Below are 22,449 nucleotides of genomic sequence, written 5' to 3' on the forward strand. Positions count from 1 at the left end.
ATGAAATGGTGGCGTCGGGATGGTCGCGGACAGAGTTACAGTTCAAACCTTTTCACATATCTGGGGTTATACCAGGGATAACTGCAGCTATAACCGTGGCTACAACGGAAGACGTGAGCAGGAATTAAAGTGTTACATGAAATGAAGAGTGATAGAGGGGAACGGGAGAGGGCTAGGAAGGGAAAAAACACCTGAGGGAAGTGGTTGGACCTAAGCAAGAGAATGGGGCACTTGGTGAGTTCTTGTGAGGGTTGGGAACTGGTTTGGATTTTTTGAGCATTTTTGGATAACTGCAGTTAAACCGGGGTTTACCGTGTTTATGGATAGTTGATTGACATAGCATATCAGAAAACAGTACAAAAATATATAAACCGGGACATTTTACAGTTACAGCGAGAATGGGAAAAGATTTTTTTAAGGCATTTTAGAGCTGCAAAATGTAAAGTGAAACCAATTGGTGCAATATGGACAGTGGGCACAGCTGAAGTCCATGGATAGTGGGCCCTTAAGAAACCGATTGTTGCAACTAGACCAGTGGGCACGGATGAAGGCTGTGGCCACTGGGCCTTAAAGAAACCTATTGGTGGAACATGGCCAGTGGGCACAGTCGAAGGCCGTGGCTAGTGTGCCCTAAGGTTACCTATTTGTGGAACATGGACATGACTAGTGGCTTTGAATAAACTATGGTATAACCAGACCTTTGAAATTCACTGAACAACTATCAGTTATGGGACAGTTAAGGTGATCAGATTTAACGCAACAATACCCTTGAAATTCAGTGGATGTGTTAAGTGATAATCATCTTAACTCGGCGCCCCCCCCCCCCGCCCCTTGCAAACCCCATGACACACAAATATAAATGGGATTCACAATGACAGAGTTGGAGACCGGCAAGATAGTTCAGTGGGTTGACCGCTCGATCCTGCGATTTTGTGTATGAACATGTTATTAGATCCTAGGGGTCATCAACAGGGGGGGACACAATGTTAAGATGATCATTGCTTCCCACATCTGCTGAATTTCAATGGTGTTGATGCATTAAATCGTAACTGTCCCTTAACTGATGTTTTTCAGTGAAAATATATATTCAATGAAAAAAACATGTTGTTAAAGGGACGTTATGGTTACAAGTAAAACAGAAAAACCTCAGAAATATGCCAGTTTTGGTAAGCTAAGCAACCACCATGCATTGCTAAGACTAACACCCAGCACATCAAAGATGACATCACAAATGTAATTGATAACATCACATATCTGGGCCACTTGTTTTTGTTCACGGACATATCTAGGCCAGGTGGTTGTGTTCACTGACAGTCAGAATATTAAAATGCAAAAGGTGCTATATATTTAGACGTTAACCTTGTCATATGTTCTTAAAGTACTTTCCTTAGGGTTTGGTCTCAGCTCATGGTGCACATACATGGGGGAATAAGCAGGCCTCCAACACACAATTCATTTGTATACATGAAGATAAACTTTAATGTTATTAACATTTCCTGATGATGCTGTTTCTTTCTTCCTTACTTTAGTTTCCCTGGATGTGCCTCTGATTTGTATGCATTGTGGGTCTTCATATGTATTGTTTGTACCAGTACAGGAGTGTAGTAAGTCTTGACTTATTAGCTAGTTATTACAGTCATTACTTTACTCAATACTCTGAAATGGTAGCATTCATTATTTTAATATCCAAAACTACAAGATTATAAATATTGTACTTCTATTGTGCATTCTGCACCCATTGCCTATGTTTGTGTATGATTAGGTTCCTGTATTAACAACACTCCAAAACAATGTTGTTTAGATGAGTACATTATTTAATAGATTAAGTAGTTCATGATAGGTCGCCCGGTCACCCCTGACATCTTGTTACCAACATTATAAACACAACCCCTTGTAGGAACTTTTCATCAAAATTAATTTCACATGTGATGTCACCAGTGATGCCATCAATGACATTTGTGATGTCATCTTTGATGTCCTGGGTGTTAGTCTTAGCAGTGCACGTTGGTGACATGAGTTATGGTTGCTTAGCCTCTTGCCCATAGAAATTAGGAGGGGCAATAATAACAACAGTGGTGGTCAAGATAGGTACACACCCTAGAGTTAGGCATAGAAAGGCTTTGAAGCGTTAGCCTTTCTTTTTCCAGGTGGACAATATATACACAAACAGATATGTGTTTCAGAATGTGTTCTGATTATAGTGTCGAGCCTTTTTAGAGAAATATGTTGTGTAATGTGTTTTTGATGAAGATTAAAATATGTATATTTTTGATAACTACATGGTAATTCGCCCCTTTTTTGGTTAGGGGGTGAACATGACAACGTGCATATGCATCTATATTTACTCACTCTGAGCAGAAAGGGAAGGAAGCTGTTTTGTGGGATTTCGTAGTTTTTGGACCCAAAGTCCCACCAGCTACCTTGCCAGCAATAAAAGAGGCAGTCCTCTCTATGTACTGCAACACAGCACACTGCAGGGGGTAGCAATTTCAAAGTGCTTTTGAAGCTGTTGTCAAGGAGCATGAGAAACACTGCCCCCTATCATAGAAGTAAAACACGTGCAACACCTTCCCCTGTCCACCTGCCCCTCCATATTAGTGCTTGGTGTCTCTTCCCTCATTTCCCTCCCCACTTTTATGTTCTAACCTCGCCTGCCAAAAAAAATTACATCAAAAAGCAACAAAAGTAAGGTTCCTTTAGGAATCACCTTTCACAGTTGAAAAATAGAACAACAAAACAATCTTATAGACTCAATCTACTTTACATTTCTGAGTAAAGTACATAGACTCAATAAGATTTTCCAACATTTCCATTAGCATTTTGAGTTATGCTAATAGGAATAATGTGGTGTTCATCAACTGGGATGAACGGCCCGGCAGTCCAAGTTATCGGCCCAAGCGAAGCGAGGGCGGATAATGAGGGCTCCAGACCGTTACCCTGTTCCAGCCCCTGCAATGGGGGATGAAGGCCATTATCACCTAAGTGGGAACCCGGATGCTAAAAAAAAAAGGATTTTTCTTACTACACCGGGACGCCTGCAACGTCTTGCTGTAGGAAGTTAAATCCTTTTCCAAGATGACCACTATGGAAAGGGAAGGCGGGGCTCATTACAGAGCCCCTCTTCCCTTTCCATGGCAGCCGGCAGAAGATGAAGAGAAAACCCTATAACCATATTGCCACAAGCAAATTTTGTTTTTCCTTTTCAAACCTATCCCACTTTCAAATAACTTTACCACATAGCCGGTCCCAGCTGGACATGGCTACTTCAACCCCATGTGTCGTCCCTCGTGGTCCTGGCCAGTATGCAAATTGTCCAGATCATGACTTTTATGTCATGAGCCGGAAAATCTAGCCACTGCCCACTGCCCATGGCCACAGGCTACATCTCAGTCACCAAAAGTATATCACTATTTTTTGTACCTGCATTATGATACTTGTCAAGAAATGAAACACGGGCACACTTATAAAACCATGTTGTAAGGTCCTTGCCAATGCTCCTTATACGAGTTTGCTGGAAATCCATTCATGTTTTATTTTTTCAAAAGTGTCAAAATGCATGTACATACAATAGTCCTATAACTTAGCCCCCACTTGACACAGTCCATTCTGACCTTACAGCAGTGGTCTTCAAGCTTTTTTGGCCTGGGCCCCCCTGAGCAAAGTTTGGGCAGGCCGAGCCCCCCCAAAAGTGGCAGATGGGCAGTATGTAGAAATCGCTATGAACTTTTGCGTGCCTTCATCGCACCTTACTCCCAGTACAGACCCTGGGCTCTCCCCGCCCTACTCGCACCACTATCCCAGTGCTGCCGCCTATCCTGCTCCACCACAATCTTATAACGCAAGCATATACACATCCATAAACATTTAAATAAAAAATAAATTGCCATGAACGTACCTTCTGAAGGGGCCTGCGTGTGGTTGCTAAAATGCCCCGCTCCAGGTTGCTCTGCCCGTATGTGCGAGGAGGCGCAGGAGCACCCCCTCGCACATACATACATACATGCAGTGCCACAGTCAGCATTTCCAATGAGCTATGCAAGGCTGGCGAAGCAAAACACCCCCAGCATTGCATGGCTCAGTGATCATGTGCGGCTGGGGAAATGAACTGTCAAAGGCAAACAGGGTTTCCCTTTGACAGTTCAGCCAGTCCAGGAACCCTCCCTTGGTTGGAAAAAGCAGCTGAGGGAGTGCTCAGTGTTTCATTGGGCTGGCTCCTCAGTTCTTCCATAATGGGTGAGGTGGCCAGTGGGTGGACGCCCCCTCACCCATTATGGATGAGCCGGCAGGCTTGGACTGGCCTATAGGGCAATAGGGCGATGACCGTACCAAAAATGCAAAATGCTAGTGAAGGCCAGTCAAAATGGGCCACTTTTTTGGCCAATGTGGGCCAGTTTGAGCAGTTACTTCACTATGCAGCTAGTAGCTTTGACCATTGTTGCTGAATAAATATTCTTTAAAGATCACAATTTGTTTACGTTTGAACAAAAAACCCCTTGGGTACTATTCAAACAGTCTGTGACTAAGGGACTGAATATCCATTTGTAACTGCTGGCCATTTTTTCATTGGTGCCTAAAACCGTTTTATGGTCCAGTCTGACCATGTGAGCTGCCCCTTCCCATTTCCTCCAATCTAAAAAAAAAAAAAAAGAATGTTTTTTTTTATTTTTATTTTTTTTACACATGTCATGCTGGGCACTCACGCCCCCCCCTGGGATGCGGCCACGCCCCCCTGGAGGGGCGCACCCCACAGTTTGAAGACCTCTGCCTTACAGAGACATTCAAGGTTGGGTCTATAATCTTTCTGAAAACCTTTGTCCACATTTGTCAAACGGCAACAAAGTTATATGGCATCTAAAAATGTTGAGACACCCCTCTAATTTAGCCACCTCTTGACAAAATCCCACTTAAAACATGTATATCAAGATCTAAAATCTTTTTGTAAACTTGTGTGTAGATTCGTGAAATGGTGTCAGGTCCAATCTCGAATCTTCCTGCAGGAATGATGCTGGCCCACCAGACCCCCCAAGTATGCCTGCCCAATAGTCTCTAATAAGATAAAACTACCAAGCTGGCAAACCCAAGGGGAAAGGGGAATTGGAGAACAAAACAAAGACAGATCTTCACTGGATAACACTGATGTCTGATGCTCTCTGGTACTGGATTATTCTCTCTTCAGTGTCTGTGAAATCTAAAGAAAAAAACAATAGCATATATATATATATAGATTATGTATAACTGATCAATAATTCTATCTCTCTCTCTCTTTATTATTGACTTCTCTATGAAATACCTGTTGCCTATGCTTGTGTGCTGAATCAGTGGTCGAAGTGTATGAAAAGAAGTAGTGGAGCTATGTTTCCTGCTGGCCTGCCCCTGCTCCCCACAAACCCATCATCACGCCCCCTCCCACACACAATACAAAGCCCCCAAACACTTTCACCTGCTGTGTAAGGGAACATTCAGTGCAGTGCACTGAAAGTGCAAGCTGCAACGTCTTCCTACTCTTTTATTTTAAAACGAAACCATTCCGGAACGGTTTCTTTTTAAAATAAAAGTATAGGAGCTGTAAAACGCAATTTAAAAAAGTAGAGGAGCACCGCTCCCGACCGCTCCCGCTCACTTCGACCACTGGTGCTGATAGGCATTCATTTCTGATGATGTTGAAACAATTCTGTTTTTCTTGGAAACTCTTAAGTGTAAACTTTATTGGATTTCCTAAAGACAAAATCTTCTTTTCAATAGTATCAATAGAATGTCATTACTGTTAAACTCTCTCTCTCAAATATTTTCTCTGAGAACAGTCTTTATCATTGGAGAATTTGTAACTTTAGCATTGCGCAAAAATAAATGTTGTTTAATCCTTCAGAAGATACTGCGCATCTCTCTGACATCTGCAATGTTAAATGAACCGCGCATCCAACCGACGCCAAACGAACCGCGCATCCAACCGACGCCAAACGAACCGCGCACTTGCCGACGCCTTGTTTCCTTGACAAAGAGCTACACAGGAACCAACACTAAGTTCTTGAAGTACGAGCCGCTCCGAGTTCTAGTTTCCGGAGTTGAGATGACGCGTACACGTAGTACGTAAAAAACGTAAGGTTCTTATCTCTAACCTTAATACTAACGACGAGCGCGAGGCAAAAGATATGCTCGCGCTCGTGACTAAAATAAATAGAGTTGGATAAAAAATATTACTCAACTCAAACTCTATAAATTTATTAAATAGTTCTAGAACAAACCGCGTGTTAGTTAGTAATTAGATTAGCATCGCGCGTAAATCAAAACTAACAAAAAATAACTCGCAATTGCAGAATATAACAGCAGATTGTAACGAATAACTTCTTAATAAATACAGTTCTTTCTTGTCTATGAACATTGTTTTTTTCTTTTAAAAAGACAATGAATTTTCACTCCATGTAATATATCTTCAATATATTTTGAATAACTTAGCTTGCTTCTTCTGTAACTTCTTGTCTTCTAAGAATCCTTGAATATAAGTCTTTCTTTTCTGAAGTCTGGAACTGATAATTCTTCTAAATATAAGTAAATTATAGATTTTTCTTAAATCTTCTCTCAGAGCTAAAGAGACTGCAACCTGCAACAAAGGCAACTAAAATGAAAGGCAGATTAGAACCCTGTTCAAAATTCCATACTACCTCATCGATGTTTTCCTCCAATCACTGTTGCTGTACTAACCCTCCATCTTGCCTTGGGGAAAGAAGTGATTCCTGAAAACTTATTAAGGAAGTTTTTTGTACAATTCTTTTAATTAATAATAAAAAATAACTTGAACACCATACTTCTAAATTAAATTACATCCAAAGGTTTTATTGTTAAATGATGATTTCTAAATCAAGTATGTAAGTAATTGATGTTTATGAGATTGGTATGATAACAGTGTGTCTTTTAAGATTGTGAACCTTTGAAACTCTAGAAATATACCATGGAATCCTGACAAATGACACCACATTTATAAGCCCTTATAATATTTCGGGATCACCCTCTAATTTTGCCACCTCTTGACAGAATCCCACCAAACTTTGCAAAAACATGTATATCTAGAGATCTAAAATCGTTTTGCTAAATATTGTGAATATTCGTCAAATGGCACCGCATTTATAAGCCTTTACAATATTTTGGGACCCCCCGCTTTCATTTTTTTCCCTCTTGGCAAAACAGCTCCACACTTTCAACAACCATTCAGAATCCCGTCTATAATACATTTCCAAACTTGTATGCAGTTTAATTGAGTGGCACCAAAGTTATAAGCCATCCGAAAACTGCTTTTTACCAACCCTGTAATGCAAAAATATGCATAGATATCCCCAAACATCTGAAGTGTTTGCAAACATCACACGACTGCACCCGAACATCTAGTCTGTTTGCGGACTTCCAGGAGGAAAAACACCGTTTTTGGCTTCTTGCAGCCGCCATCTCATCCCATCCTCATCGCCTTGCACCTCCCCAGAGATTGATAAGTGAAATGTTTTGTTTTTAATGTTTTTACAGTGATGTTCGCGGACAACGGCGGCTGTCCATGAATCAAACATAGCAGGCGTTTCCAAAAATCTGACGCACTTCACGCTTTTCACCATCCAGTTAGTGGTCGTGCCCGATGTCCATGGACATAACGTCGCCCTATAGGTCGATCAGATGCCAGCCTGCGGACTGAACAGGGAAGTGAGTCAGCGGACCGAACCCAGATATCACAAAAATTGTTTTACCTACTTTTGGCCCATTTTCAAAAAAATATATACTGGACAGATTTACACCAAATCTGCAAATGCATGCTTTCGGGACCAAGCCGCTGCTCCTGCCGCAACTTTGGTGAAAATCCCTCCAGCGATTTGGGCTGTAGACGTGAGCAAACATTTTTGTTCCATTGCGTCTATGTAAAAACAGACATTTTGATACCCCACCCCCCACAACTTTGCTCCCCCCCACTCCTGTGATGAAACCTAACCAAATTCAGACTGGGCCATATACTTTCTTTGCAAAGTTTGGCGAGGATTCATCCAGTGTGATCAAATTCATAAGCCACCCAAAAAGGGCTCTTCCTATGGGTTGAGAAACGTAACCATAACTACAGGGCCGCTACCGCAGGCCCTGTAATACATACAATACAAAAATGGTGAATTTTTTCTCTTAATGGGACTATCAGATGAAACTGGTTGAGACATGTTCTATTATATGCCAATAATTGCAGGTACGTTTGTGACAGACTTTTTGAACAGTACCCATGGGGGAGTTTTATGGTAAAATGTGATGCATATTGTGCATTTCAAATAAAATGTATTGAGCAACACTGGTCAAAACTACTAGCTACAGAGTGAAGTAACAAGGTAACCAACTTTGACCCAAAAACTGGTCCACACAAGCATTGTGCGTTTTTAGTTCGGGCAATGCCCTGTAGGCCAGTCCGAGGTTACCGATATGTATTTGGTGCTATCCTGTTCCCATCTCTACGGTCTGGCCGAATGAGTCTAGCAGAGTGCGCATGTGTAAATGCTTCCTCGCTGCTAATCCAGTCCATGATTGCTAACAAGTAAACTGTATATACTCGAATTATTTCTCTAAGATGATTCTTGCCTGGCATCTTTCGTAAATACATAAGTCTGCGTCACTCAGTCAATGTTAGTAGCACCTGTAATTAAGGAGGACAGCCGAGCCCTGGGAGACGGGGACTTGCATCTATTGATCTGTGTAAACCCGGCTTCCACTGTCAGGGGAGAAGCAGTCAACCGCTGAGCGGCTTTGTCACTGACATAAGCTGAGAGGGGATTTTTCGTCTATACTGTTTATGCACCAGTCTATAGACCTGCTGCTTGCTTGAATTTTAAAGAGTGCGGAGGTTTAAAGACGTGTCCCCCGAGGGACGCTCCTGCCAGTTGGGAAGCGAGCTTAGTCTGTGCTACAGGAGTGGTGTGCGAGCTGACGGGGTTGGGCGGGCGGGCGGGCAGGGGGGGGGGGCGTTTGGGGTGCGGCGTAATGGTTGGGGAGGAAGGCTAGGAGAGGGGAGGGGGAATGATTCACAGTAAGCGAAAAAGGTCGCGCGAGACAGCTTCATTGAAATGTAAAACACGTCACTCTATAACCTCGAAATGTTGGCGTTTGGAGGAGACAAACTGTATAGTCAAGCGCACGAATCTGTGAGTGTGAAGAGCTCAATGGTCGCTCATTTGACAGGTCCAAGTCTCTTATCCCACTATTTCCAGTAACCAAAAATATGCCTTGACCATTTAAAACCTTTATCTAATCTAATACAGTTAAATGGAAAGTGGGGTCCGGGCCTGCATGTTCTTGTAAACCTGCATAGTGCTGGAAATGGAAATGTATTAACTGTGGGATCCCTCCAGCGATGGGGGTGGGAGGGCCAGTGCGTTGAAGTGGGAGGGGGGTGTGGGGGGGCTGGTGACTCTGGAGATTTTTCTCAAACCCTCCACATAAATAAACATTTTTTCAGGACATTGATTAATTGAATTATTAACAACTGGAAACTAACCCAAAAAAGAAGCGTTTCCTATAATGTTGCGAATTATACAAATTTGCACATCTTTTAAAAGAAAAGTACAAAACTGGACCCACAAATCTTCTGCAGAGTACAATCTTAACATGGTATGCGGTGAAATAAATGGATAGAGAATAACGAATAACTTTTTAAACGAAATATAAATAACGAAAAAACGAACATGTGTATTGATTAGGATTTCATTAAGATGTTACAGTGGTCTAGTGGTTAAGTCTCTTGACTGGTCCTGTCGACCTGAATTCGCGTCCTGACTTCGTCAACAAAATCAGATAATTTTCATGAAAGGGCGCAAATACTCAGGGAGAATTTTTTTCTCCCAGATGTGGAAACATCCGGTCCAATGATCAGCATTGAACCTGCATAGTGGCAGTTGAGTCACAATATTCAGCCATCCCTCTGAAAGCTGGGCATCTTAGCTACTCCATTTAGGCCTGGGGCAAGATGGGCATTTTAGCCACTTACAGGCACCCTATAGGTCTTCCGCAAGATGGGCATTTTGTCGCTTACAGGCACCCTGTAGGTCTGGGGCAAGATGGACATCTTAGCCATGTACAGGTCCCCTGTAGGTCGTGGTCTATCTATCAAGTATTGGAGATCATTTGTAAATGAAAAGCAACCAAATAATGGCTAATTGGCCTATTCCTGTCTGCTGCCATATTGCCATTTCTGAACAATACCAGCAATGTTTTCATACAATAACCACTAGACTGTTATTGAAACAAAATGTATACCTAATGTCTTGACACTTTAGCTCTTTGCAGAAATCGGAAGCACAAACCACCTGGTAGTGGGCTTGGCTACTTTTGGTGGTCTGGCTTTCCATTCAGGAAGCTGGTATTGTCTGTTTTACACTGCTGCCACTAGGAAAAGTCTCCCTGCCAGACAACACCGGCAGACTCATGTGGGTTGACAGAATGCTTTCTTGTTCTGTGTGTACAAATCAGATGTGGCCCGCGCTAATATTCCACCAGCACTGAACCAGTGGCGCTTAATGGGAAACTGCCCAGATTCATCCAGCCCCGCGTTTTGCTAGTCCGAATCTTGACAGTATTCCTGTGGGGGAAACATGGGTGTCCAGGATGCCCATACTATGTGACTGGATCCCAGGGGGCCTCCCACATGCCAGTTAAAGGGCACATGGAGGCAAATTCCATGAATGGGGGGCACCTCCAGGCCAGCCCTCTGCTAAGCAGGTGCATTACTGCCCTGTCTCTCTGAAAATGGCTGGGTTGGTGGTTGGAAAGCAGAGTGCTTGATCCTATGTCCCTTCCCACTCGGGTAGAATGTGATGACTTTCTTTAATGCCGCAGCATGTGGACTATTTTGCTTGGTGCAGAGTATAACAGTCCACCGTGGGAAATGGTCATTGTTATGAGATAAATCCCTTAAAGGGAAACATTTGACCCTGTACTTTTGCATTTTATAATTACTGAAGATTTAATAAGTTACAATTCCCAGTTTCCCCCAAAAAAATATATGCGTTTACTTGTTTGAGTTTTGTTTATGCAGGCTTTAATTATATAGCCAGGTAACGTTTAGGTGGGTTTGGGGAGACGCATACCCTCACCTATCATACCCTCACACCCTATTTATGACGTTAATGTGGAGATGTGTGTATGTAACCTCGGGGCTACAGGTTTAAAAGTTTGCGGGGCTGACTCAGGTCAACAAATAGAATTACGACTGCGTTGGGAAATACCCATTATTTACATTGCAACTAAATGCCACAGGTAGTCCTATTGTGGTTGCTTTCGTACTAACAGCAAGTATGAGTCTTTTTAATATGAGAAACTTTCCAGTTTATCTCTAAATCGGCTCATTGGCGCCTGTAATTAAATATCCCATAGGCAAACCCATCACTCCCGCTCCCCTCCAAATAAGTGTACATATGACCGCTTTTACAAGAAGTCTGCAAACCTTTAGATTGGTGAAGTGTACCCTTGCGTGATGTACCCAGTTTAACCTGATATAAGCGAAGAGGTTCCATTTGGAGATTACCTGTCCAGGCATTATACAAAAACTACTGCACATATGGAAATCACACTTGGCTTTAGCAAGTGTGGGGTTGTGTGATGTGTATTACCTAATTGTGGCAATCTAAAGCCAAGCTTTCCATATGCTACATTGTCATCATATTCTTAGTCAGTCGGTGTCATCAGCATTGGTGACGTATTGAAGTAGTTTTAAACAATAAAAAATACACCAAATGCAGAGATGTGTGTTCAGCTTGCAGGTCACAGATATGAGTTCTGGAAGGGCTGACTCAGCCTTTCATCCTCTCGACAGCAGTATACGGAGTCTCATCAAGTTTGATAATGTATGAACGTGTACTCTTCTGTTTGCGGTGCGTAATAATGTAAAGTGTCTTTGTATATGCAGTGTCAATGGTAAATTATCTCAACAGTACTCACAACTGTTTAATCCACAGCACTCCAGAGCCAAGTTCCATACTAAGGCACACGAATACGATAAGCTGGTTTACATGTTTTTTTTATATACATCTGCTCGCCTTAGTGTTGGAATGTCATATGGGGCATGTCTTGAAAGATAAGTCTGTACTAGGTAGATGTTGTTAGGGCGTAATAGGCATATTATTCAAAATCCTCATTTCTTGTTTCACCGATAAAGAGTTGGAACATGTATTTGAAAAAACCGTAATGTTTTTCTTAAAATTGGCATTTTCGACCTTTTTCCGGTTTGTGAAGTGAGTTGCCCGGTATTTCAAAGGGAGTACAACGTTATTTCGTGCTTTTAGTACTTAAGGGGGATTTATTACGATTTTAATTAAGTGTGATTTATATTTTGGGAATTAAGTGTTAATGTCGGGTGCCACAATAACGGCTTTGCTGCGTAAATCTGGAATGTGGACGCAATAGCTAGCGGACACTAACATGTTTTCGCTTCACTTGGACTATGAAGGATGTTTTGTGGGGCACTTGCGTCCCCCAGTAATTCATTTTGCTGCCAGGCTCGGTTCCTTTTCTGCTGCCTGCATTTTTTAATTGAAACAACGTTTGCGTTTGTGAGCCAGGATCTATCGGAAATCCCCGTGCCTGGTCTGCGGGTACAAGCGGCAGCAGACGTGCCTTGCCCATATGGCGCCGAGCTTCTTGCAAAATCCATATGGCCTTGTTGAAGGCCCCAGCGGGGATGTGCGGAGTGTTAGTGCCCTCCAGGCCAGGTGCTCCCCTCCTGGGCTCTCATGAGATTGTCCTTGCAATCTGCCAAGCACGAGCATAATACCTTTTTAATAATCAATTATTTTACTTGAGGGATTTTTCTTATGTTCCTGAAAAATATGAATATGTAGATTGCTTACGCTGTTTCTGGTGCGAGGCTGCGCTGAGCTGTGCCAGTGGATAGCACGCGTCTTATAATGTTTCTTTTTCATTTTACAGGAAGTGCTACAGAGTGTGCCAAAGTTCTGCTTCCCCTTCGCCATTGAGAGGTAAAATATGACTCAGTGCTGACCTCTTCAGGTCGTCTGTATACACACACTGTAATGTAACCTGATTTGCTTCTTCCCTTTCATGTGACGCGGGCGTTACATTGTTGTGAGATTTCAAACTGCTAGCTAATCCGCAAACTGCTGGGCTGTTCCTTGTGCCAGTCCCTTGACTGTTATTTAACTGCTTGTTAGGGCTGATTAGTATAGTTTAGTGAGATCACCTCCTCCGAGTTTCACCACTGTAATCGACCTGCGTAGACTTGCTTTGTGGACATTTTGCACATCTGTGTGTCGTGGAATCGCCTTCTAGTAAATGTAAAATTACCAGCTTAGTTCAAATAACATTTACCAGAGTTTGTTCTACTGCTCTAATTTTTGTTAATCATGAACTTAACGAAACCAGTGATGTGTTACCAAGGCAGTGCAGTGCTAAATATAGCAAGCTCTTTAGCTATAAAGTAGGCATGTTAAGTATAAAGTGCAAGTATGCCATCTGTGATGGCATATTCAGCCAGGCCTGTCTGCAAAGTGTTTCCAAAACGCAGAGTCCAGAACCACCCAGCTCACATCACCTTCGATATGAGACGTTGTAAGCTCATCGTTACAGCGAGCCCTGCTCTGGTCATCGACAAATGACCCACTCCTGACCCTAACGCAGCAGGCGATTGCAGATCATCCCATCCATGCTACTGTTTCCGGCCGCATTGACCGGCTAGGAAATGCTTCTTCTCCCCCCGTAGTAAATGCTTCACAGAGAGATCCCTTCAATCGCAAAGTCCTTGGCTAAGAACTCGACCGAAACGCTAAACATAAGCCACAACATGGCCATCCTTCTCTATTGCATGACACCTCATATTAATCGGCAGCTTCCCTCTGTGTCCGTGCTCTGAAGGGCCATCCGAAGTTTTGCAAACGTTTTAAGTCCTTTACATAATTTCGAAAAAGCAGTGGCACCCTATGGCTGCACAGAGTTTAAAGAAGCATTCCTGTTCGCAAAATTGCTAAGGGGGCAAGAAGGACGTTTTATTCTACATTAGGCAACAATCCACTCTAGAAACCACTAGTACCGGCTTTAAAGCAGTGCACCCATATATGGAGCAATCATGCTATCAAAGTATTTATTCCTGCGTATAAAGCAGTATGGATCAAAGTCAAGGCCCCCAAAGCAGGGACTGGGTGCTCTCTTAAAGGTTTCAGTAGACACTACAGTTGCTTTACAGAGTATAACCATATAATGCCACTCCTGAAGCCACTGTGCTGGCTCCCCTTAGGTGCCTTAACAGTGTTTTATGTTGCCTGTCTGGCCCAGAAGGCTATTCATCTCCACTCGCCCCGCTATCTAGCTTCACAGCTGGTGATCTCTGGAGGTGCTGGGGATGCTCAGCACTAGCTAGGAGATATTATTCCTGGAAGTTCCCATTTGTTCTTCTAAGCGAGCTGCTTCTGGGCCATCCATTACTTTTTGGAACACTATCCCCCCTTCTATTCGTTTAAAGGGTGCGTTTGGAAGAGCCTTTTTTAGTCTTCCTGGATTTCTTTTTTAAATTCACCTCCTTGTTCTGGATTACTGTTATTTTATGATTTTATTCTGTTTTGGGGGTACATTTGAGGCTTTCATTGTTTGTTGAGGTTTCTTTTCATATTTAATTAACCATTTTCTGCATTTTGGGCTCTGATGCATCTTAGTGCCTGGCTTACAATTTATAAGTATTGGAAATTAAATATTAATGAAATAAACAATCTACAAAACTGGATTTCTTCCAATTAATCAGCCGTAATCTCATTAACACACCATTACAGTCCATTAAACAGCAACACTTGCTTGCAAGGTTGGATTTTCTTTTCAGATTGTTTTCCCCATACCAGTGTTATCATGAAACGGTCTTTAATGTGCTCATTATGTGAAGTGACCGAATCACTTGTAATCGCTAAACTCCTTAAAACTGTGACAAATCATTGAACCGTTCTCCCACCTGCCTTCTATATCATCCCAAAATTGTATCTGTGAAATGCTTCATTGTATTTCAACATCTTATTGTGTTAAATTTAGTTCAGGTAATCCTTCAAGTATTCATTGTTCCTCAAAACCTAAGCAATATAATGATATTTATTTCAAAATTGTCGCTTGATCTACATACAAGAGTAACATAGTAAACAAGCATTGGCAAAGCCGGTAGTTTTAGCGCTGCTTTTCTTTGCATTTTGCATTTATAGGCACCAGGGTGCAAGGAGGAGAGTGCAAAATGTCAGAGGATGCAATGAGGGACGGGGGTGTGCAATAGAATGAGAAGTAAGGAGAATGGAGCAAGGGAGGAAACGATTGAGAGAGTGTGACATTGATGACTAGCAAGAGTTAATCTGAGCGAGAAAGTGAGAGGGTAAGAAATAAAGCAACAGTGTGAGATGCCAGGGGTAGAGAATGAGGGTGTGGGGGGTTCTAGAGATAGATGGGTTAGATAGGGATGGGAGGGTGGGTTGCGGTAGAAAGAGTGGAGATTGGAGTGGGTGGAGAGTAGGGGTAGAGCGAGTGGAGTTAGGGTGAGTGTGGTAGAGAGAGTGGAGGATGATGGGGTAGAGAGAGTAGGGGTAGGGAGAGTGGAGTTGGGGTTGGTGGGGTAGAGAGTGGAGGTTGGGGGGTGATGGTAGACTTATTTGAGGTAGGGTAGGTGGGGGTAGAGCGATTGGAGTTGTGGTGGGTGCATGGGGTGGAGATTGGGGGATTTGGCGGGTGAGGCTAGAGATGGTGGGTGTATAACGTGGCGGTAGAGTGAGACAGTAGGTTTAGTGGAGTTAGTGTGGGAGAGGGAGTGGGGATAGGGTGGGTAAAGTGGGTAGGGGGAGAGTGGGTGAGGGGTTTGGGCTAGAGAGAGTGGGGGTGGGGTGGGTGATGGTAGTTGGTTGGGGACAAAAACATAAAGAACAAGGAGGACTTGTTAAAGTAGCCCAAACAAAACCCAACCATCACACGTAATGAGGGTGAGGTTAGTGGGAGTGGTAGGGGGGATTGTAGAGGGTGGAACAAGTGGGGGTGGGGTTAGAGAAAGTGGGGGTGGGTGGGTGTAGAAGTGCAGCCTCAGGAGGAGACAATTCAAGGAGTCTCTCCTCCTCAACACCTAGGCTATCACATCGCCCTCCACGCCACCTGACTCGCTAGATGCCATCCACCCCTCTCCTCCCCGATACCCTGTACATCTGTACCACTCCTCTCTGCTCCTCTGTACCTCCTTCTCGAGGCTAGGTCTGTGCGCAATAAATACCATAATAATAATAATAATAATAGGAGGACAAAAAAAGATCTGTCTAAAGCAGCCCAAAAAAAGCCCAAATGTCCCTGGAAAAACAGTCACAAATAGCCCAATGTGAAATCATTGGCCAAGAACCGACTTGCTCCTTACAAAGCTGTTTGGAGCAAATGTTGTTAGATAACTTTATTGGGCAGAAAGGCAGACAATTCTGAAGAGATTTGAGTGATTTACCAGTTTCATGCCATGGCATTGCCCATTGCTATGCCAACCAGATTTTCTCAGTTCAGAACCCCATTCCCCCTCTCTCGCTCTTCTGTAACAGTGGTTTCAGCAGTTTTGTGGAGAATGCACCACACAAACTTACCACACATATTCCTCCCACACGCCCAATATGGTCTGTATCCTTCTCAGGATTAAATTACTATAGTAACAGTCTTGGGGCAAAAAAGAATTCAACATATTATATGCACAGAAAAAAATGAGTAGCACACAGGAAAATTCTAAATAAACATGAAACTACAATTTGCAATAAAATTCCCAACCTCTCCTGTAGATTACATTTACTGTTCATAATCAAATACACTTGTACCCGATAAAGATGGGATTGCTTACCAATCATCTTCATTACTCTTAGTTATACTTTTCACTCTCCCAGTACTACTACTAGAAGAGTACCCATCTCTTCTACTATGAAAGGTTAACTACATTTTTTCCCTACCACATGCCCTTCCTGGTCTAAGAAAACGCAAAGTATCAGCATGCCAACAGAAACCATCAAACCAACATTTGTGAAAACTCAATCCTGGATATTAACCTTCAAAACACAATGCCGGACACTGTTAACCCCCTATGGCATCTCACAAAAGTGTTCTTCCATGCAGATATCTTGAATGGGCACCCCTGATCCTCTACCCATGATGTAGCCAAATCCCTAGCCGACCTCCCCTTGATATGGTCTGGCACCTGGATCCATGATGAATAATAGGCTGATGTAATGTTCTTCCTGATCCATTGACTGCATAAACTACTACGATTAATCCAGGGAGTGCGTCCCTTCTCTCCAAGAGGAGCCTACCCCCAATGGGACTAGGGAGATGAGTCTGCTATGCTTAAAACCCTTTAAGTGACTGGGCAAGCAGATCCCACTGGGAGTGACTCCCTCTTTAAGGACCAGGAATCCCAAGAAAGTGTTTTTTCTTCCACCGCCTTCAGATTTAGACTCCCATTTGTTTGTTGGCTATGTGGGGATTACGGAAAATCAATTGTGGCAAGACTCTTTTGAAATGGCTGGTTTGGATTCTGACCTTTTAATGTTCCCAATGTTGCATAAACAACATCATCAATAGACTGTCCAATCTCAGTGCAGCCTGAGTCATTAAGAGGCCAGACGAGCAGCACAAGACACACACTCACATAGAGCGAGTTGCACAGGGAGCAAGTCCTGCAGAGCCAGCCGCAGGTGACTGCAGTCTTGTGGGGCCAGTCCAGTGGTCGAAGTGTAGAAAAGTAATGGAGCTATGTTCCCTGCTGGCCTGCCCCCACCCCCCACAATCCCCAATGCTATGCCCCCTCCCACACCTCTAAACAAATGCACCTGCTGTTTAAGGGAACGTTCAGTGCAGTGTTCTGAAGTGAAAGTTTTAACTTCTTCCTACCCTTGTATTTTAAAACGAAAACCCTTTTGGAACGGTTTATTTCTAAAATAAAAGTATAGGAACAGTGAAACATATATATTTTGTTAAAGTAGAGAAGCACTGCTCCCAACCGCTCTCACCCACTCCGACCACTGGGCCAGTCGCAAGAGACGACATCCTCCTGCAAGGCGGGGACTGGAGGCTCTCAGACATGGACAGCAGCTGATGCGGAAGAGCACAGTAGACTATGGAACGCCGTTTTCTCCAATGCGGTCCAGAACAGGAACCATACAGCGCAGGAGAGAAGCCCCAACCATGCCAGGCATAGGAAAATGTGGCGCGCTGCGCACAGCGCTGGCACGCAGACAAGGAGCGCTGAGAGACGCCATCCTGGAGAAATAAGGAAACTCGAGCAAGAACTCGGGTCATGCAGCCAGGCCAGCCGGCACAACCACTCCCCCCTGTAACGCAGCTACAGCAAACAAGGTACACCGTTGTCGCAGGGAGGAGGGTGAGGAGAATCAGCCATAGCCCAAAGTGGGCTGAGAGATGGAAACCGGAGACTGTCCAATGTGGTGAGAGATACAGTACCCCAGAGCAGGGTGGAACGAGCGAAAGCCCAAAGTGGGCTGACGGAGGAAAACACAAGACCCGTAGAGGAGGTGAGAAATACAATACCCAAAGCGGGGATAAAAGGAGCAGAAACCAAAGTCCGGCTGAGAGCTCAGAGACCTCTAGATGGGTTGAAAGATCCAGTACCGGAGGGTGGGACGAGAATAAGAGGACTCCAAAGAGTGGTGTGAAAAACAAGGTTCCAAGCAGGGAAGGTAGAAGATGTTCCCGAAGAGGGGGAGAAGGAAAGAATACCCCAGGCTGAGGTGTGAGGATAAAAATCCAAAGGGTGAACAGAGACACGTTTAACTGTACTACCAGGCACCTTTGTGTGGGGGACTTCAACCAGCCGCCATCAGGAGAAGAGGAAGAATAAAAAGACATTTTGAACTGTGTCACCAGACACAGGCACTGGTAGAAAGAATCAGAGGGACACGTGGGTGGGGAGCAGGGGGGTAAAAACTAGCCACCCCATTCAGGGTTGAGAGAGAAATCCCTTGAGAACTTTCCTGATTGAGTTTTTGTATTGATGATAGGGACAGTACCTAGATCACATTAGGTTTGGACGGAGGGCTGAGTTCTGTTGCATGACATCCTGACCAGCACGCTTTGTTGTTTTCTTTATAGATCGGGAAGGAGAACCTCTTCAAAGTAGGGTCAGGGCAGGTCTTGCAAAAAACCAAATTGCAAAATGTGCCCTCTTGTCTGTTTCCTGAATCTGACTTACAACACTACATAAGCCTTCTTTCCCCGACTTGTACTCCCAAAGATTATAAGCAAACACTTTACCTGCCTAACCTCCACTGTTCTGTCTAAGATGAGTGAAAACAACCCTATTGGTGCTTAAGGTATAATACCTTTCTTCTGCCAGAGAGGAGGGATTAGGGAAAAAATCTGGAAGGAGCAGACCCTGGAATTGGTGGAACTTGCAGGGGACCTTTGGCAAAAAAGAAGGGTTGCATCAAAGGTTCAAGACGCCTTATTGGATTTGAAGGAAAGGATGTCTCCACATTAGTGCCTGAATCAGCGCCAACCATCAGGATGATGTGATTGCCGCCAACAAAACCAAAATCAAAAAACAACTAAGCAGTTTTGCCACAAATATCCCTCCTCTTCACTGATAGTCTCTGAAAGTCTGAATCCCTCTCCATCGACCCTCTGAGAGAAGAAACAGGCAGTCCAAAACCCTCCCGCAGAAACTGCATGATGACTGGGTTCTGGACAAGAAGGATAAGAGATCTATTTAAGGCAAAATTCCTCTAGCCACTGTCGGACATTAAGGGTAGCAGGCCTCTTAGACCTCTGAACTGCCAAATCCAGATGCAGAGTTTCTTTCCCCCTCAACCTGTCCCTCTCAATCTCCAAGCCCCCCATTTAAGAACACGGTGCCCTGTGACACTTGGTGGATTCTTGAATTGCCAAGGGGAAGCTGGAAAGGAGAACATCAGGACAACATTAATTCCAACACCAACGGAACCAAGTACATCCTCTGCCATATTGGAGCCAAAAGAATTACTTCAGAGACGGCGAAATACTTCTCTTTATGATCATTCTGGGGAGAAAAGGGGGAAATGCATAGAGTTGACGCGAAGGCCACCTGAATGTCATGGTATCCACCCCCTTCTGATGGGAACCTGGAGCAGAACATGGGGAGTAATGCATTCTAGGTGGAGGCAAAGATCATTTGAAGGAAACTCAGATTGGAACAGAACCAATTGAAAATCTCTCGGTGTACTTTACATGAAGCTGATGGAAGAACCCTTCTTAGCTCGTCTGCCTTCACATTGTTCGCCCCTGTGATGGGGACCAGTCTCGGGGATATCGGGTAGCTCCCTGCCTATTTTCCTGGATGGAGATAACTGTTACAGTTTCCTGGAGTGAGACCCATCTATCTGTTCATGTTTGTCATTGCTGTGATGTTGTTTGTTCTGACTTCCACTGCCTTGATGGATGCTGGGAAATAATACCCGTAGAACCCTGCACATTGCAGCCAGCCCCCTCCAACCTGGGAATACTTCAAGCAAACACCATCTTTCCTGATGCTGCCAGGATCCCCAGGTTGCTCCCCATCCAAAAACTCTGGCATCTCTGAAAATTGTGGTCCGCAAGGGCTCACGTAAGAGGAACTCGTAGATAATCCCTGTCCAGCCACCATTGTAACTGAACTGATATCGCTTGGCACCTGGATCTTGTATTCCTGACATTCTGACACCAATGCCTGTGAAGATGAGCTATCAGGCGGCACATAGACATCCTTGCCCAAGACACCACAAAAATGTAGTCTGCCATTTAGCTTAAAACCCAAAGGACCTTCAAAGTTAAGATGACTAAACCACCAGTGGATTCCTTTACAATCCCTGTATCCTGTCTGCTCATTCCTCCGGGAGAAGGACCAAACCCTGGATGTCCAAAGTCTGACTCCAATGAACTGGAAGTCCTGGGATGGCACTGCATGAGATTTCGACAATTCAAGTGGAACCCCAGGCATTCCAACACTTGACAGATCATCCAAGCATGCTTCTACAGCTGCCCCCAAGAATCTTCCATGATCAGCCAGTCATCTTGGCATGGCAACGTGTTGATCCCCCGCAGACAGAGAAGGGCCACCACTGGGCCGAGAATTTTGCTATTAGTCCTGGGATCAGTCTTGTCCTGAATGGAAGAGCCCTGGACTGGAAATCGACACAGCAATGAAGAATCTCAAACTTCTGAATATTCTGATGGATCGGAATGTTGAAATAAGAATCCTGAAGACACAGGTTGGTGAGAAAACCCTCCTCACTGTTGTGAGGGGTAATTCTGTGAAGGCACATCATCTTGAATGACCGGTCTGGAATGTAGCAGTACAGTCTCTTTAAGTCCAAAATCCATTTGTACTTCCCAGATAGTATGGGGACCAGGAAGACGAGAGAGCAACAGAGAAGAGAACTCCTGTTATCTGAACAATCCTGTTCACCCAGAAATCTGCTAATGGTCGTTCCCATACACCAGAGAACCAAAGTAATGTGGCCTCCACCTTCTTGGCCTTAGGAATTCTGCTACTACTGGGTAGAGAAAGGCTTCCTTGCTTTCTGAGGAAAACCTTCGAAGCTGGCTAGTTTAATTGAAGACCTGGAAGAGGAATGCACATGTAAACGGCTTGAAGCCCCATATCCTCCCATGTTACATCTTGAACTAGTCTTCTGCCTGAGCTTATCCACCTGTTTGTCAGCCTAAGATTTCAGCAAGTGCTTCCTAATCTGTAAACCTACTCCTCTGACCTGGTAATCACTGTTGACCACACAATATATTCTCAAAGTTTAGGCAGTGCCCTGATACGAACAATCTTGTCTATAGCAATCCAAGAGTCTTATTTAAATATACACTGGGCCGGCTAAACATCCACAGCAACCCCTTCTTGGTGGACTCTGGGTATCCCATCGACTCAACCACTTAACCAGTCAAGGCAGCTGTTGTCTTCGCTGTCCACACCCGGCTGCAAAGGAAGCAACCAACGCCAGGGGAGAACACCATCTGGACCTCTCTATGGACACACCGGTAGGTGCTCCCCTTTCTTCAATAAATCACTCATCTTGTAAACCACTTGAGGAAGAGGAAGCAAGTGGTTCCACAGGTGCTCGGCTCAGTGACTTCTCCTGGGATTTTTACTTAACTTCCCGGACTTGCAACGGTTTGTAAAGGGGGACCCTCTGCACTTAATCAGCTTTTGACATCTGTAGACTCTGGCACTGGAGACTGGACAAATGAATGGACACCCAGGTACAAGTTCACAGCCATCATTAATACAGGTTCAGAAAGACATACTGGGAGGCACACAGAGCTGCTTCAGTCAGCTTGCTTTTATGTTTTTTCCAATGACATAACGCTTTAATCTAAGCCCTCCTTTCCTCTGATTGGATGGCTTTTCTGTCACTCACAAAGCCCACATTAGCTCATTTTGGCAAGCACAAGCAGACTGACACATAGACTGATAAGCTT

At 44.0% G+C, this 22,449-nt stretch overlaps 1 protein-coding gene across 2 annotated transcripts in view; it reads left to right on the forward strand.

Annotated features, from left to right (window-relative positions):
- The window catches only part of DENND1B (DENN domain containing 1B), a 2,623,009-nt gene that overhangs the window by 746,616 nt on the left and 1,853,944 nt on the right, over positions 1-22,449 (forward strand). For both annotated transcript variants that reach the window (XM_069641511.1, XM_069641512.1), the window contains exon 4: positions 12,931-12,980. In XM_069641511.1, coding sequence (XP_069497612.1) covers positions 12,931-12,980 — 50 coding nt within the window. The remainder of the gene's footprint in view (positions 1-12,930; positions 12,981-22,449) is intronic.

Source organism: Ambystoma mexicanum, chromosome 1q (genome assembly GCF_040938575.1).
Source record: "Ambystoma mexicanum isolate Mex_15411 chromosome 1q, UKY_AmexF1_1, whole genome shotgun sequence".
NCBI classification, from domain to species: Eukaryota; Metazoa; Chordata; class Amphibia; order Caudata; family Ambystomatidae; genus Ambystoma; species Ambystoma mexicanum.